The sequence below is a fragment of the Paramormyrops kingsleyae genome, chromosome 13 (assembly GCF_048594095.1).
Source record: "Paramormyrops kingsleyae isolate MSU_618 chromosome 13, PKINGS_0.4, whole genome shotgun sequence".
Taxonomy (NCBI): domain Eukaryota; kingdom Metazoa; phylum Chordata; class Actinopteri; order Osteoglossiformes; family Mormyridae; genus Paramormyrops; species Paramormyrops kingsleyae.
In genome coordinates, this window is record NC_132809.1 from 20,091,809 (window position 1) to 20,110,300 (window position 18,492).

At 41.4% G+C, this 18,492-nt stretch overlaps 2 protein-coding genes across 13 annotated transcripts in view; one reads left to right on the forward strand and one right to left on the reverse strand.

The window, feature by feature from the left end:
* The first annotated feature begins 64 nt into the window (after positions 1-64).
* Positions 65-9,247, forward strand: LOC111846673 (ras-related and estrogen-regulated growth inhibitor). 3 transcript variants are annotated; one of them, XM_023817104.2, is made up of 8 exons: positions 65-99; positions 540-2,051; positions 3,123-3,211; positions 3,539-3,595; positions 3,692-3,765; positions 4,721-4,865; positions 5,814-5,907; positions 8,640-9,247. In XM_023817104.2, the coding sequence occupies exons 3-8, from the start codon at positions 3,133-3,135 to the stop codon at positions 8,827-8,829; spliced, it is 639 nt and encodes a 212-aa protein (XP_023672872.1). In that variant the 5' UTR covers positions 65-99; positions 540-2,051; positions 3,123-3,132; the 3' UTR covers positions 8,830-9,247. The 3 variants fall into 3 exon arrangements, with proteins under 3 accessions (XP_023672872.1, XP_023672875.2, XP_023672873.1); XM_023817107.2 differs by having other exon boundaries at positions 7,394-8,769; XM_023817105.2 differs by lacking the exon at positions 3,123-3,211.
* A 1,788-nt stretch (positions 9,248-11,035) lies between these two features.
* The window catches only part of phf21aa (PHD finger protein 21Aa), a 46,932-nt gene continuing 39,475 nt past the window's right edge, over positions 11,036-18,492 (reverse strand). For 7 of the 10 annotated variants that reach the window (XM_072698369.1, XM_072698367.1, XM_072698366.1 and 4 more), the window contains 5 exons: positions 18,036-18,307; positions 17,193-17,348; positions 16,723-16,798; positions 15,875-15,978; positions 11,036-15,654 (listed from right to left, as the gene is read on the reverse strand). In XM_072698369.1, coding sequence (XP_072554470.1) covers positions 15,340-15,654; positions 15,875-15,978; positions 16,723-16,798; positions 17,193-17,348; positions 18,036-18,307 — 923 coding nt within the window. In that variant the 3' untranslated portion in view covers positions 11,036-15,339. The remainder of the gene's footprint in view (positions 15,655-15,874; positions 15,979-16,722; positions 16,799-17,192; positions 17,349-18,035; positions 18,308-18,492) is intronic. The other 3 variants (XM_023817345.2, XM_023817344.2, XM_023817350.2) reach the window with 2 other exon arrangements.

Genomic DNA, 18,492 nt, shown 5'->3' on the forward strand with positions numbered 1-18,492 from the left:
TACTAATAATGCCGCTGTTCAACTTATTGTAATACGTTCGAAAATGCGGGATGTTTTTACCCATAACGTCTGACGTTACTTTGCTGCGCTCTGGCGAAGGTACTGATCAGCTGTAAAGGACTGTATATTAAAAATCATATCGAATAAGCTGTATCGACAGTCGGTACAACTTTTATACAGTAAACTTAATTATTAATTTATAGTTTTGCCATTTTCCTGTGGGCTATATACTTTATTTTTATATTTGACTAATATTTCAAAACTTTGTATTCTTATACATCCTAATACAGTGGCTGCCTTGGTTTATTTTCATTATTCTGCTGCTAAGATCAATTTTTAAGCTCTTCTCTTTACGTATATTCGCAAATGTTTTACATTTTTATTTACCTTCTAAATAAAATACAAAAACTAAGGATATATAATATTGGATGTATGTTGTTCCATTAGTATAAATTTATAATGACTTACAAGATTTAAAAAAAAAAAATCATGTTCTAAAATTGTCGGGATAATTACTTTCATGGTCTACTCTTGTATAGGCTCCGGACCCCCCGCGACCCAGAAGGATAAGCGGTTTGGAAAATGGATGGATGGATGGATGGGTCTACGCTTGTATTTGAGCTTTAAGCGTTTGGGATGAAACAGGCCTATGTTTTATATATAGATATTACCAATGCTTCATTTCTAAATTCTGATGCGTATGAGATCAAAACCACAGACACCTACTGCAACCATGAGGAGCCGGAGCGCACTTTGAATACGTCACATAAGCCTCCACAAAAACAATGCGATGTTAATTAGGTCCAACTACATAACGAGACAATATATTTATTTTTTACATTACACTGTAAGACAGACTGACCTTATTAGATGAGTTTAATCGTCGACATTTTATTTTAATTATTTTGCTGTGACAATCTGACGTGTAACCTCATCTTTAGAGGCCAAATATTTGCGCGTGCATGATACCTGTTTTCGCTGTAAAATCCAAGTCAGACAAGTGAAGTATACTAATTTAGGCGGATGTAGGCTATTTAAAAAACATAACACATATGAGGGCTAGAATTGCAATTATGGTTAGTGGAAAATATATATCAGAATTTGTGTGACAGTAGTGGGCTAATAGGAAAGCGCACTTGTAATTGAGAGAGTGCTGGTTCGAACCCCCGACTAGCAACGTAATAATAGGTTTATATGTCATTTGTTTTTTCTGAATAATGTAGGCAGTTCCAATATGTTTAAAAGGTGAAAAGTATCCTTTCTGGAAAAAAGAACATCCAAAAAGTATACAAATATCGCTTGCTTGCAACTCTGATCTGCAGAATTTCGGGTGATTATTGTACCTGTCATGTGTTTGGTTAGGGTTGTTCCCTGCTTTGCGCCCATAACCTCCGGGACAGGCTCCGGACATGCATCCAGGACCCTGAACAGGATAACCGGTTTCAGAAAATGGATGGATGGATGGATATATCGTACCAATAACATTTTGTTCCATCCATGTCAAACATTTTTTTTTTTTAATTTCAAAATTTATTTTACACAGTCAGTTCTGCTACAAGCATAACCTAAACAGATTTTTTTTCTCCATGGGTCCAGTGGATCGAAGCTGCAGACAAAAAAAAACAATATTCATTATTTGAAACATGTTTGACAAGAACTATGGAAAAGAATGTTTAGATCTGAAAACAAAATCTGCAAATAAATTTATTTTAACGCAGAAGAAACTAAATGCAGCATATAATAGACGAAAATGTAAATATAGAGAAGCGTGCAAGAAATTATTGACTGTACTGAATATAGGCCTATATATTTTTTATTTTTTTTACTGCTGAACAATCCCGTTACAACGCCCATGGTATTGGCTAATGTGTTACCAGTTGGAAAGGAATTTGTGGTAGATAATCATGATGTGGATCTAAATAAAGTGACTGCGATGTTTATATTTTCCTTTTAACAAGCCCTGAAAACGCTTATGGGTTTGACAATCACTCCTTTTTTCTTACAACCAGACAACTGTGAGCCACTAACATCTACCTACAAGACAACGTACTGTGAGTAATGTTTTAAAAAGTATAGTCAGAATTATACTGATTACCAAAGAATAGCGCGGTACGGTCTATATTATGTAATTTTAAATAAAATAAAATTTAAATTACTATCGACTGAAAATATCGATAGGATTTAACATGAACACTGAATAAGCGCGTCACATTTAAGGAGACTACGAAGAGTTTAGATTTTAGTTTTAAGCCTTAGAACCAGACAAACGTTGATTTCCGCACCCCGTAATCCCAGACTTTGGATAGGTAAACCGCACATATATGAATCGCATGTCGTTGGAATCGAGAGAACGTACTCGATCCGGTCGTCGAAGTTGTAGCTTTTGGCACTAAAGTATTCCAGGGTCATCCTGTGCCTAATGAGGCATAGCCTAGATTTGAAACATTTTCCACCAAAACGCACCCCTAATAATCCAAAAAACATCGATATTACATGGAAACAAAGCGCATGTTCGCTTCTGCAATAGTCCACGTACTATCATTCTGGGGAAAATATTTATTTTCTTATTTATCTATTATAACCTTAAAAATAAAGACATACAGAAACACTCAAAAATTCTACTAGAAATAACAACAAAACGCAGCATTCTATTTATTAAGAAAACGATTACTTGATATTTTCGTAATATTTATTCGCGAAAGTTTGGATATCTGTGTTTGTTGTCGAGCTCCGTCTACCTGTAATTTTTTATTAAAGACTAAAAATTGAGAAATTTCAATAGGCGCAAGTAGTTTTTCCTCATAAAAATGATATCAAGACTGTCAGCATTTACATATCAAATTACGACATATCTGAGTAGTCCAGAATGTCCTGAAAACAAACCTGACTAACTCCTATACATACCATGTAAAAAGCCTAAAATCAAAGGGGTAGAAAAACGCTCAAAATGGGTAGGGTTAAAGGCTTACATAAAACGGTCATCAGTACACTTCACTCCATTAATCTTGGTAGTTTATTCCTTGTTGTTCACACACATTGTGCATGGAAGGCAGTTAGTTATTATCTATGTGAAGTATAAGGGGAAAAGTGCAGCCAGTGAAATTACTGAAATGTTTCAATAGAGCTGTCACCATGAGCGACGGTGGGCTAACTAGGAGACTAAACAGAGTCAAGCTGGTGGTACTTGGAGGGGACAATTGTGGCAAGACAGGTATGAAAACACAGATGACAAAAATCACATTGAATTAAGAGCAGCAGGATGTCCATCCAACGTTATGGAAGGATGCAAAATGTGGACTGAGCAATCAAAATGATGAAAGTTTATTTTATATAATTTTATTTTAAGAGGAAATGGGATTATATAGCTGAAATGATCAATGGCACTTACAATAAAGATAACCAAACAACTTTTAATTCTTCAGGCTGCTGTTTAAGGAACCTCTTATTTTCTTGGAATTTTAGGGTTCTTTATTTAACTTTGCTCGTAAATATTTAAGGGAGCCCTTATAAAAACCTGCTTTGCTTTGTACTCCCTCAGCACTCTGCGTCAGATTCATCACCAAACGTTTCATTGGAGAGTATGACCATAAAAAGGGTAAAGCCACCATGAATCACATTTTACTGCAGTTATATAAGAACCCAGCCTGACCTTATATGGATAACTGCATCTGCTTGTGACTTCGATATACAGAGGTGACATATAAGTGTCAGAGAGTTGTGGACAAAGAAGCAATTGATCTGGAGATCTTGGACACAGTCAGCAAGGTAATCAGGGGAATTCAAGCAATGTGCACCCCCCGGCATTTTACTTAATGCAAAAACAGATTATAGATTATGTCAAGTAAACAGTGGATTGAAAGAATTGTAAAGGGTGAAGATGTTTAATCAGGGAATATGTATAGTGCTATAAACACACACAGAATACTCCTCACTCAATTCAATCGATTTTTTCCTTCCGATGTTGTTGACATGGCTACCATCAGTTCTGAATTGATTTGACCTGATTTGAAGTAGATCCTCCACAGAACTGAATCAATGCCTTTGAACAACAAACATTGGTAAATACTGTGCAAAATTTCCTTAAATGGGCAATATGAGGCGGCATGGTGGTGCAGTGGTTAGCACTGTTGCTTCACACCTCTGGGACCTGAATTTGAGTCTCTGCCTGGGTCACAGGTGTGTGGAGTTTGCATGTTCTCCCCGTGTCATTGTGGGGTTTCCTCTGGGTAGTCTGGTTCCCCCCCCACAGTCCAAAGACATGCTGAGACTAATTGGAGTAACTAAATTGCCCATAGGTGTGTGAGTGTGCACTGTAATGGGCTGGTCCCCCGTCCTGGGTTATTCCCTGCCTTGTGCCTGTAGCTTCCAGGATAGGCTCTGGACCCCCTGTGACCCAAAAAGGATAAGTGGTTTGGAAAATGGATGGATATGCAATGTTCAGAATTTGGGCCTGCTCTAGTATATCTAGCACCTTCCAAAGCTTTGCTTCACTTTGGGTAAAAATGTCCTCTAAGTAACTAAGAATGAAAACAATGAAATGCATCTGCCTGTAACAAGGATCAAAATGTGAAACTCTTGAGTGCTCTAGCAGATTAGAAAATACTGAAGGAGCTTTGTTGGTTCTTCCAGAAACAGGTTCCAGCTTATTTCATGTGAGCCTGTTTGTTGTTCAGGCTTTGATTGTCACCTTTGTTGACTGTTGTGTTTGTCTGCATGGCAGTGTTCGGGACCCACTGCCGGCACTCTGGAGAGTTACATCAAATGGGGCGACGGCTTCCTGATTATGTACTCTGTGACGGACCGCAGTACATTTCAGTGTATCTCAAACCTGAAGAGGCAGATCGACCACTTCAAACAGACCTTTGGTAAACTTGGCTCTTCACCTGTCAGTCCATATTTTGGGGTGGAAAAAAACATTCAAATTGTTGTGGGGGGATGATGTTAGCAATTGTGGAATACTGCTTTACAAAAGGGAAGAGCTACTGATTAGTGTGACCTGGTTTTTTTGAAAGCATTTGCTCTATATATTTGTGATGTAGTCGACTCCCTGGTGCAGGGGGATGTGTCCAGCTGTGCTCATTTCTTGAAGACCTGACTTACTGTGGCATTCAGAGTGTTGCCTGCTGAAAAAAACAGCTTGATCAGCTTAAGCTGCTTGACCAATTTATGACAGATGACCAGCTTAATGCACGTTAGCGCATGATGGTTTGATGGTTTAGCTGCTTCAACCAGCTTATGATGGTCATTCTAGCTGGCTTAGCTTGACCAGCTTGATAGGCCGGCCAAAACAGGGTGATCAACTGTGCCTGCCAAACGGTTAGGGAAGCACACTTGTAATGGAAAGATTGCAGGTTTGAATCCCTGACCAGTAAGGCACCACAGAATTACCTTGAGCAAGGTACCACCCCCAAGCACTGCTCCCCGGGTGCTGAATTAGCTGCCCCCTGCTATGTCACGACGTCACATATTGGTTAAATGCAAAGAACACATTTTGTTGTTGTGTGCTGTGGTGTGTCAACACTGATCACTAAGTTCTAATTCTAAACCATAAGATTTCAGTGCTAAACCTGCTGAGGATGCTTTCTTTTATTAAACAGGCCTCTTCCTGAGGGGTAGTGAAATGTAATAAAGGTGACTAAGATGCAGCAAAGTAGCTCCACGGTGTCCAGCCATCTTCTTTACTTCAGACAGGTTTATGGAGCTTGTTATGTTCCTGTCATCAGAGCGAACTGGGCTTCCATGGCAGGGAAAAGAGGAAGTCGGACCCAGCGGTATCAGAGCTGTTTTTCTGAACCATGTTATGCGTTTGACAGGCACGCCCATTGCAATTGTGGCCAATAAGAGCGACATGGAGAATGGACGAGCTGTTCGGACAGAGGAGGGACAAGCCCTGGCCAACGAGCTAAGGTCACATCTTCATCATCTCATTTCCAGTGTAGCTTTTTAGGTGAACACCACTAATTATTATGTTTGCTTACTGTAACCTATATGACGTCCATATAGCCCAATTTTGGCTATACATGAAATAGCCAAGAATATGTGAACACCCCTGTTCATTTGAAGAATTGGCTATTTAAGCCACACCTATTGCTGACACAGGTGCATAATTAAGTACACAGTCATGTAGTCTCCAAAAACAAACACTGGCAGCAGAAACGGAGACTACCAAAGAGGGTAGTGAAATTACAGACCTATATCCAAACTTTGATTTATATCAAAAGTTACAGAAAATGCTGTGGCAGGACAATTGTTAGAAGTCGTGGAGGCTCAAGATATGATTTCTGTAACAGGTATTGTGCCGAATCGTTTTTTTAAGGGTTGTTAATCATATCCTTATGAGTGCAGATTCTTTTCAGTGCACTATTTTGAAACTATTAGAGCTTATTGCAGCTTTGATGTGGTGGACCACGGTGTTGTGACTGAAAGCCATCATCAATGGGTGGGTTTAGGTGGGGCAGCAGTGCAGTGAATTTCCTCACACCCTTCTGATAGATATTTCTCTGTTGCTCTGGGTAATCATGTGTCTTCATTAGCTACTCTTTCCTGCAGGGTTCCTCAATGATCAGTTTTCTTCTTTTTAGTATATACATACTTCCACTTTGTAAGATTATTAGGAATTTTATCCATATATCATACTTTTATACAGATGGTACTGAGCTGTATCTCATTCTTCCATAATTCATGCTTTCATTTTATTTTGTTTAGATTATTGTCATTTTCTCTTCAGCTGCCTCTCAAATGCCTATTTTCCACCATCTCAGTGCTGGTGTTGGACTTAATTCCACTCCAAAACTAGTTCCACGCACTTCCACCACAAAAAACTGGCACTAAGCCAGAAAAAATGGCTTCAGCATGTCCCCACAGAAAAGCTGGTGTCAGAATTTAGCACCATAATATCAGCGAATGTGGGATTGGCTATCGAGTCCAAATGTTCTGCATATCTGGAAAATTCAATCCATAACCGATATAGTTTTGTCTAATATCACTGGTGCCGACAGTGAAACAACTTGCCAGCTTATTAGCAGAATAAGGTTGTCTTTTTTATTCGGTGGAAAACAAAAGATCAATTTAGTGGCCAGATTTAATAAGAAATTGTGAACTTTTCATAGGTCGAATGAATAAAATATTGCGGCGCCCGAGTGGCAAAAACATCATCAGGCGGACAACTTTCAATTTTTAGCAAATTTCTATTACGGAGACAAAAGTGGATTTAGGCAAAAGAAGCAGAGCACAATGAGGCATACTCTGAAAACTTTTTTTTCAGTTCGGCAGATTATAAAAACTTAAAATCCAAAACAGATAAAAAATAGATCCAAAAAATGGAATACATATGAGCCCTTACTGTACTATCAATTCCACCTGTGTAACGTTTCCAATCCATTCTTTTTTGAAGCTGGTGGAAACATAGGCAGATCATCAAAAGGCACCAAGCGAGAACCAGCCCAGCATCAGCACCGAATCCATGTTGGTGGAAATGAAGCAAAACTCAGTTCTGAAGAAACTTCAGTTGGTTTAAAATGTTGCTGCTAGACTATTAAACAGAACCAGCTATATGGCACAGATTTCCCTGCTTCTGTACATTGGCTCCCAGCAAAATGGAGTGTAGATTTTAAGATTTTTTATTTACTTGTTTCCTCGCCAGGTGCAGGTTTAAGACCAGGGCTGATAGAGCCTTTGCAGATGCTGCCCAAAGGCTGTGGAATAGTCTGCCTTTGGACATTAGATCAGCCAGCAGTGTGGCTCCTTTAAACAGTGTTTACAAACTTCTTTGTACAGACAAGACTTTTATTGAAGTTTGAGTATCTGTTTTATTACCCGCACTTTATGACATTTGCTCTCAAAAGGTGGTATATAAATACAATACTTACCTAATTTCCACTTGGCACCATCATAGGACACCATCTTTCCAACCCTTGGGAAGTCAGTTCCCCAAATTTCTGCCCTGCTAGAGCTGCCCAGGCCAACTGCGAGTGAAGTGATTGTGAAATGGAAACATCTAGTTGTATGAAATGGCAGCCACTCAACCTCAACCTATACCCTATCTGAATGACATTAGATTCCACCAGCAATGCTCCAACATCAAACGGAAAGCCTCTCAAGAAGACTAGAGACTATTATATCAACCAAGGATGGGCCAACTTCATTGTAACACCCTTGGGTTTGGAATGACATGTTGGACAAGCTGGCGTCTGTGTACTTTTGGCTACAGTATATAACATATGCAGTGTCTTAAGTTGAACTGCTTACATGTTTTTTGATGCTAAAATGTAGTATCTGATATCACTGGAATTCTCCTAAGGATTCCATAATTTTATTTAACATTTCAAAAGTGTGTGTTACTTTCATTTTGTTAATGACATCATTTTTATTATTATTATTATTATTATTATTTACAAGCAGTTTTATAGGGGAGGAAAATATAACGTATAAAGTCAATCACAAAAGTATTGTGTATTTTAAATACCAGTGGAGTGAATTTATTCAGCAGTGTTTATGCCTCATAATTACTTAGTTTGATAATAATTACAAAATGCAAGTTTTTTTTCGGAGACAAAGGGAATTGTTGCTCCAGAAAGGGGATAATGGATGTTAAAGTCATGTCCTTCCAGAGCTCATGCGGTGACCCGGCCCCTCTGCAGGTGCACTTTCTACGAGCTGTCTGTGGCAGAAGACTGGACTGTAGTGGATAGTGCCATGACCCAGCTGGTCCTGGAGGTGAAGCTGGCCTTCCATAAGCAGCAGCTGGCCATGGAAAAGCGTTCCCGTATGCTACAGGTGGGCTATGCCCTGAAGAACAAACTCACCCGCAGCAAGACCATGCAATGGTGAGCCAAGAGCATGCCGCTCACTTCTGAGGAGGGCAGCCCTCATGCCGGTGCATGCCTTCACGAGGACTGCAGGTCTGCAAGGGTTCACCCACAACGTTCCAGTGACTGAGCCATAGCCAGTCTGAACACCTCCTAGAACCTCATCTAGATAAAGTGTTGCTTTTAGATAGATTCTGCTCTTTAAACTTCACACATTTTGATTACCATGCTTAAGCCGATTGTCAAAATTTCGTTCACAGACATGGTAATTGGTTCACAACACCTGTTACCAGGAATAGACACTGACAAAACATTATACTTAACATTGGTATACTTTTTTAAAATAGCTTGTGGAAAAAAATCACAAAAAAGTTATTTTAAAATGATTAAATAAAAACTATGTACTTCAGCTGCATTTACATGTATAATCCTGAGTAACAATGCATTATAAAAATTATTGATTGTTACCCAGAAACGTCTCCAGTTTATATTTATAAATATAAAACCCTTTCGGATCATGTTCATAGCAGTCTTATAGACACAGATAGGGGCTGGTGAGATAATCTCCCCTATTTGTGTTTAATGTACATCCAGCTTCTGACCATTTAACCTGGTCAGATTGGCGGGGAGGCTTGGAGCTTGTCCCAGGCAGCATAGGGCACAAGGATGATGGGATGCCAGTCCATCACAAGACACACTCGGGTACTGTGGGCAGGGCTCTGCGCTAGCCATCTCTCCAGGTAGCACATGTGCTATTAAGTTTGAAGTACACAAAAAAATGTAGAAGCACGCACAGGAAATTGTATGTCAGTCAAAAAATTTCAGTAAAACACTATTTCATGAGGTCCAAGAAAGGGGATGACATACTCCATTAATAAATGTTTTATTAAAGTCATAAGTCAGGTAATTTAATTATTTGGTTTTAGAAATATATTCAAAATCAGCCAGTTAATTTGAAGACAAAAATAACCACAAAAGGAGACTGCTCTGATAAACAGCATCCTTTGAAGGATGCAGTCTCTGTAGCCTTTGTAGGCTGCGTTCTTCGATGGTAAGTGTGATGAACCTTGGGATATGTTGTCTGTGATGGATCCATCAGGTAGATGCATCACAGCCCAGGAAATCAAGCATGCATCCCTAGTCTGCATTTGAAGGAGCCTTCGAAATGGGACAGTCTTTTCGTGCCACTGTGATGCATTCGGTCGTCGAATGCAGCCTTAGAAGGGCACAGCCCTTTGGACACAGGTAATGTACAGAGATACACCCAGCACACCCTCCGGCTTAGTTCCATTTATCCCATTTGGACGACACTTAAACACTGCCACACTATGTGTTTATGCACTTTGCACAAGTATTCAAGGGTTATTCATTAACATTAGTGACACATGCATGATTAAAGGAGTGAAATGCTTAAGTGAAATCCAGGTCCTTTTAATTGAAATGGTAGTTTTCAAATCCTAGCTCAAAGTGTCGTTCCTGACATGGATTATCTGGTCACCCTAATTAACGGCACTGATAGCATAATGGTTACTCTTTCTGAAACCACATTATCACCTCTCTTGAAATAATGAGATAGGGCCGGGCAATATAACAACTATTGAGAATCTATGATATCAGACAAGTAACTCTGGCTTGCCTTTGTCAAGAAGAAAGGTTTGGGCTACACACAAAGCACAATTACAGAAGAATTTATTATTTGACTTTCAGTTCCGCCTTCCAGCCCATGTTTCCAATACAGTTAAAAGTTAAAAAACTATTATAGCACAGTTTCACAAGCATTGCCCGTTGAAGTAATAGTGTGATGGCCACAAAGTATTATGCTTTTAGAGCATTTCCAGACTAAACTTCCTGCATTAAAAGTAATAGAAACATCCTTGATGAGAAATGAATAGCACAGCCAACTGGTTGGTGTCTTTTTTTATTTAGCAAAATGGAAAATAAATAAATACAAATTGATCAAAATGCTCCTAATCTCCGCGTCCAACGGTGCTAAGGTATTCGCTAAACACTGCATACAAATAAGTCGTCACAGGTGAGGCTCAGACACAGGAGAGGTACAGAAACCCAGTGCTTCACTAACGTCATCAGGCAAACAAAATGGCTCCGTAACAAGAGTTAGAAAATTAAACACATCCCTTTTTAAAAATCCAGGAAAAAAACAATAAGAAGAATATGTTGCTTGTGTAATAAACAACTTACACATAAGGTTCAGCACACTGGCTTTGCCCATTGCTGTGGCTTCAGATTGCTACAATGCATCTCTGAGTTAAAAAATAGTGGAAGATTTAACTTTTTTTTTTTGCACAATCAAAATGTCTTCCAATTGAAATGACAGTGGAGGCTTTATAAAGTGAGCAACACAGAGGTCACCGAAGGTCACAGAAGGTCATAGTACAGTGAGGATGAGGCCATAACAGCAAAAGGCCACGCTTGTGACGATACGGGATACTGGATATGGACAGAGTCAGTGCTACGGGAACGGATGGAGCAGCAGACACAGCAGTACTTTGTTATATTAGGCCAGTTAATCTGCGAACGGTTTTAGAACAGTAATGGTTCTGCTTAATAATAAAAAGCAGTTTGGCAATTTGTACTGTATCAAAAATTTAACCCCCTCCCCCACACTCACAAAAGAGTCAAAACCCTTTGATGAAGATCACGTATCCTTATAAACACCCTGAATGGACCCAAAAGGTACTCTATGGAAAAAAGAAGTGTTTACAATACAAAATAAACTGGCATGTATTCAAAATGCATATAAAAGACTTCAGAAGAATGCACGGTGAAGTTTTCTTTGGGTATACTGGCTTTTGAACGTTAAAGCGTGACTCCATACGATGCTTGGTTTGTTCTCACTGGTCACACAGAACTCCAGACTTGCATGTCTGACCCGTTCCCCGCTCTCAAAGTTCATTAACATTCAGCGCTGGGCACCAACAGGAGGCCGTGTTAATATAATCATGCTCAATAAAAACAAGAGAGCGAGCAGATTCCCCACAAGCCCGTCTGCCCAGTGCAGAGAAGCACATCGCCTGCCTGTTCTCAATGAGAACATCGATGGGAAACGATCAGTTGGCTCGCAAGGTGCCCTGTTTTTCATCTGTTCAGCAGAAAATGTTTTTTTCTTCAAATGTCCATTTATATGATTACCAAACCAATACGTCAGAGTTAAAACCAATACCTAAAGACAAAAAAATGTATACATGTATTGAAAACATAAATTTCCCATTCAAAAATTGCATAAGGTGACATCCATTTAACTGAAAAGATTGGACAGCTCTGTATGTCATCCTCTGTAATAATGCACAGATCACACCTCATTCATCAAGTCTGTGACTCATTCCCCACTGATTCTCTGTATTAAATTTATCACTGGCTTCAACTCAGTTTCCGAGCATCAAAGCTGTTTCTGATCTTACTACAGAGATAACATGCATTTGTAGGACACAAAAAACCTAAAACTTTGCTAAATAATTACACAGACATTAACACCACTGTTCGTACCAGTGGGTTAAACTGTATACCTCAGCAAAAGAATGGGACCTCAAATATGCATTTATAATATTAATTTACATTAAAATTACCTTTAATATGGAAATTTTGCCTGATCACTTTTCATTCATCTATATATTTTGCGAGAAATTAATACTAGCAAGGCATTTATGGAAAAAGTGCTTTGGGAGACCTGGCAATAAAAAAAAAAGCATTTTAAAATCTCACATTTTCTTGGTAAATATGGCTCACTGTCCATCACGATCTGCCTTCATCTACCCTCAACAACAGTGATGGCCATTTTGTCATGGAAATCAGAAACCACTCATGTGCTGGGATCTGAGAATGAAACCACAAACCAACCAATCAGAGACAGTATTTCCCCCGTTTCAGACCAAAGCTCTGAAACATTTCCCACTGGGAATGTGCACATTACCCCATGAGGCTCTTAGAACACTCAAGATACAAAGCACACTATGATCTGACCTACAATACCATACAGAACAAAAAGCTCAAGTTTGAGATGAGAATCCAATCATTAAGGCAACTGCTAGACAAATGCTTTTCTGTGCCACTCACTGGAAGCCAAGGACAGACCACACTAGTCGGAAAACAATAAAATTCCAATGTCTTCACGTCATCAGAGAACCCAAATGTTCCTGGTAGACTTGCTGCAACAGTTTTTGCATCAGATAAACAACAGTTGTGCTTTTTGTCTCACTTTTTTGATCTAAATTCTCAAAAATAAGAATTAAAGTATCAAAAAAAAAATAACACAGACATATCATCCATAGAAATGGACTTAGAACTTTAACACCTCAATCGGAAATATATAACCAAACACATTCTGGAAATAGATACGACCAGTGCCTGCTGTCAATACTTACAAAAGTATACTGGTGGCAAAGTGGTTTTTGAAGGCAGTAAAAACAAGGAATAGAGAATTACTCCTACCGACATACAGAATCATTCTTAAGCTACACGCTGATATGTTCAATGCACAATGGCGAGCATCACACAGCTCAGTAAGCCCTTATGATGTCTCGTTCTTAAACGATTAACAAATGACATTCTTTTAAATCACATTATGTCAAAATTCAAATGAAATTGTCTTGACTGTTGTTTTTGTGAAGAACATGTGAAAACCAGAAAGACCTGAATTCTGACTATTCAGAAAATTCAGAAATACTGTCTAAAGCAGTTTAGAGGTGAAGGGTTTGATCCTACATCTCTGAGGCTCTCTCCACCTCATCTTTCCAAATGTGAACAAAAATATATATACTGTTTTTATACACCGGTTTTGCTGGAATAAGCTTCTCAAGATCATTTGGAGTCCACTCTAAAACCAATGTAAAAGATCAGTATTATTTAAAAACTTCTTACATGATTCTGTCATATGAGAAAAAACGAAATGAACAAGAAGGCTTACGCAATGAAAACTGATACAAACTGAAATATGCAATAAAAATGATATGCGAGGTATGAAGACAGGGACACCTCAGTCCTGCTGGGAAGCGTTGGTGAAAACGGCCAGCGAGATGCTCACTGACTGCAGACAGATGGACCTGCAATACTATACCCATCTAAGACTGTCAGGGATTTGCTTCTGTAGATCTTGCATGAAAATTCAGCAGGTAGGAATTTTAATCTCTATACAAATGGACATTTGATTTAAGGGAACAATATTCACGACAGGGGACTGGAACTTTCTAATGGCCACATTGCAGACCAAACATCCATGAGAGGTGTGCGTATGTCCAGGGAGGGCAGCGGATGCTGGGGTCCCACGGCAGGGCCCCAGCTTCTGCTCTACATCCCCTCCGCAGTCTCTCTCTCTGACCTGAGGTCATGGCTTGCATCTCACCGCTCTTAGCCATTCTGCCGGAAAGCCGACGCGCCACAACAATTTCTCGCTACCTGTGGGAAACGGATTTGTGCTTCAGTTCTGATGTTCCTCCACCTCTGTGAACATTGTCGTGCTGCGGAGCCCTGCGGATGCACCTGATAAAAACGACCCCTCACGAAATTCCTGATGTTGCAGGTGCGCATTTCTCCATACATCTTGTTTTTGTGATTGACTTCAAAGAAAAAGACATGTCCCTGCTGGATTTGGATACATTAGCATTTGGCAGTTCAGAATCTAACACAGAAGTATATCTTCAATGCAAAGATCCTTTTAAAAATGAAAATTATTTACAGAAACTATTCCAAGTCTAATACCTTTTATTAGAAATGACTGCTGCGAAACAGAAAAGCACTTTGAATTTTCTGAACGCTAGGAAGACCTGAAAATATTATCCTATAAAAGAAATGTTTACAAATTAAATAAATAAATTTGTTTTTTAGAGATTGCATTCTTGCAATGTCATCGCTAGTGCCAGTAGAAGTTAGACAGAGATGCACGGAGAGTGGACACTGAAATGACCCTGGGGGAGGGGCAGGCCACACCAGTTTCCTCCCTGCATTATGGGGGCAAGGGGGTGGGATTCCTTGGTACCAAACCAATACTGACACTGCCGTGGAAAGCCCAGCTCGCATTGCTTCCTGTTCGGCTTCTCTCCGCGCCGACAGCAGGACCCGAAGGTGAGCATCGAGTCGTCTTCTCAGCTTCTGATCCAAATTCCCTGGTATTGAGGACTAACACAAGTGAAAAGAAAAATTCCCCACGAGAGGCTCAAGGGCGACTACTGCAGGCACACACTGGTATGACGTTTTAAACTATTATTATAATTATTATTATTATTATTATCATCATCAAAACTGTTTCTCTTTCCTACCATTAACTGGTGTGGCACTGGTAAAAAAAAAAAAAACAGCCTGGAACTTTCCAGTGAGATGGTCTGTTCCCCAAGGCTGGCAGAGATCTAGTGATGACACAGTCTGACAATGCACAACAACAATAAAATGAAACGAAACAAAACCTATGTACATATACATATATAGATTGGCGACTGTTGGCACCACCTTTGCACAGAGTGGCTGCGTTTGTGTGTTTATTTGAATCCAGTGTTCTGCTTCTTGTTCGTGGCGACTCCGGGCATTAGTCTGCCCTCTCCGAGCTATCAAGGATGGGCAGCACAGGATTCTGGGAAGGTTCTGAGGTTTTGCCGTTACTGTCATGGCCTCCTCCATCACCTTCGTCCATGTGTGCATCACCCTTGGCGTTGGTGCTGTTAGAGGAGTCTCCGCCTCCACAGTCCGTAACGTGGTCTCCGATGCTGTCCGGGGACACAGTTTCCGATGACCGCCCGACACGGGCGCTCTGGATGAGGTGGACTAAACCCTTGACCTTTTCCAAAGAGGCCTGCATCTCATTCTGCTGGGCCAGGATAGTGTTCTTGCTCTCCATGCATTTCTGCAAAAAAAAAGAGGAGGGGAGTGAGATGGTGGGCAGAGCAGGGCACAGCGCTAGCTGTTACCTGCTGGCCCTCCAGCCCCCCCCACCGGCCATCACCTGCCACACCCCCAGGTACCCCACCGGCCTGACCTCACCCCCCAGGTACCCCACCGGCCTGACCTCACCCCCCAGGACGCCCCAGGCCCACCCTCACTAGCCACCCCGCAGGGCTCCTCACCGTTATGGAGCTGCTGAGAAGCTTGACCCGCTGCTCCAGCTGCTCACGCTCCTGCCTCAGCTCAGAGCTCCATTTCACCAGCTTCTGCTTCTCCTCCTCCTTAGCTTTGGGCCGAGGAGTCATATATTCAGCTTTTACTTTGTGACATTTCTGAGCCAAATAGTGAATTTTTACTATGATATATTCTGCCTGACCGTTGACCGTTGTTACTCACCAAATACAAAATTAGTGCCCGCAATACACCCAAGTAGGCCTGATTTTTTTCTACCCACAATCAAGATTGTGATTTTTCTGTCATGATTCTTGAGCAATAGATTTCTGTTTATTATTTTGGATTATATACTGATGAGAAAACAATATGTAGAAATGTAGAACACATCAGTTAACATACCAGTATTCAAAGTTAGCAGAATTAGAGCATCTACTGAAATAATGGAGATGATTTTCACTCACCACTTATAAGAGGTCTCCAAGTACCGGTCAGCACAATGTTTATCATTCATTATTAAATTTGGCCTGCAGGTCGATCTTTTTTTCCACAGAATAAAAGCGCTAATCTGTGCTGCCAAAGCTCACCGTTTTTTTTTTTAATAAAAAGAAAACACTGCTGTATCCTCTTGCGACTCAATTTTCCTTGTGATACACTGTAACATACAATGCTGATTTCAAACCTCCTTTGAGTGAATTTAAAAGGATAGGTTGCTTTTTGTAAGATGAATAGTTTGAATGTATAGTATTTTTTACACAAGTCTTTTAAAACCAGATATTATTTACTTTTTACTCTGACTTAAGCATGAAAATTGAGTACTTTTCGCAGAACTACCCCGGCCTTCCTGCGCACCGTCTACCTGCTTTGTAGGCGATGTAGGAATGGACGATGGCTAAGGTTCCGGGCCACGGGATCGCCTCCTCCTTTTTCAGGATCTACACAGGGATGGGGGAAGGATACGAGAGAACAGATTTCATTTCGGCGCAGTGCAATGTTTCCGGATGAGAAAGAGGCAGCATCCCCTGCCGGATGCAGAGGAGGATCCAGGTTACTGCTGGGTTCAGAATGGGCGAACGAAAGGACGGGACACTAGGGAAGTGATGCGTCTCACTTAACAGATGATGTTTGGGACAGGTGGTGGAGCTTACAAAGCCTGCAACAGTCTTATCTCCCGAACCCCCTCAGGAAATTAGCCGCTTTCACTCTGTCGCCTCCCGTAGTGCCAAAATGACCTGAAGAGCGCCCCCTGTCTCCATGGTGTGACAGTACATGTTCACTGACTAAGAGGAGCGCTGGACTGCTGAGCCGTGTTCCACGTCTTGCAATTACCTGGTCTTGACATTTGGGACAGATCCACATGCCTCTGGGAATGGCTTTCAGGGGCGGCTCCAGGCAGCCCAGGTGGTAAACACGAGAGCACGTGTCACACATGAGCAACTGGCCACTGCGCCCACACACAGTGCAGAAATCCTCATGGATGTCTCCCTGTCGGGAAGAATTGCACCAATCAGTACTGCTGCCTCTTAGGCAGGATCTATTGAGATGCAGGGAGGCAGGACTCTGGGCAGGAATAGACAGGCCACTGTCTTATTTGGCGTCTTGGGGCTGCGGACAGACCCTGGCGGCATTTTTAAGTTTTCACCATTAAAACTTCTTTTGTGACCTTTTGGTTACTGCAAGTTAACACAGGACTGTGAAAACAGACCCATGTTCAGCTACCATAACTGCTACTCGTTATAGGTATTAGTTACTACTTATATACTAGTATCTACTTCAGTACGGGCTGTTAAATGGTAACAAGCCTCACAGGCTTGACATCAGGTCATCATGTGAGGGTGGGGGGGGGGGGCGGGGGAGACTGTCACTTTGTAAGGCTTCAACAAAACATGGAAAGAGAACAAAATAATGACAGATGGATGTAAATGGTACGCCAAGGACTGGAAACAAAATGGGGGTGCGTTCAGTCGCTACCTCAGGGGCTGAAGTGCACGTCGAGGCCCTACGGGGAATTGTGGCCACCTCCGATCGGGGGTAGGGGGGTGTCCTCTGGGGGATGCCACTGTAGGAGGGGCTGGGGGGAGGGGGAATTTGGGCAGGGGACCAGGTTTGGGTGGGGTGGCAGGTCCACTACTAGCCAGCCCAGTGTGGGTGTTTTCTCCAGCAGCTACTTACATCCCCGAAGCTGGGGCTGGGCACAGGGAGGGTGTGGGAGTGGACGGGCCTGTCGGGGGCCGGGGAGGCAGGGTGGCTGCTGGCAGGGCAGGCCGGGCCGAGGCAGCCCAGCTCCGCCACAGTGCTGTATTTGGGAGGGCGACCTGAGTAAAATGAGACAGACGAGAAAAGAAAAAAAAGGAAAAAAAAAGAAAAAAAGGGAAAAAAAATGGAAGAAGTGGGGAGGAAGAAACAGTTTGTCGGACATACCTTAGACAGGGGTTCCTCGTTGGCTGGCGTGTAAAAGGAGGAGGAGCGCAGTTAGTACACGGGATGGTGGGTGGGTGGGGGGGGGGGATGGTTGGGGGCAACGCATGACTGGGACACGACCAAGACAGAAGCAGCACAACCTCATCAGCTACCTCATGGGCCTGAATGTGTGGTGTGGATCACAGAGGTGCTCAGAGACGAGGCCCTC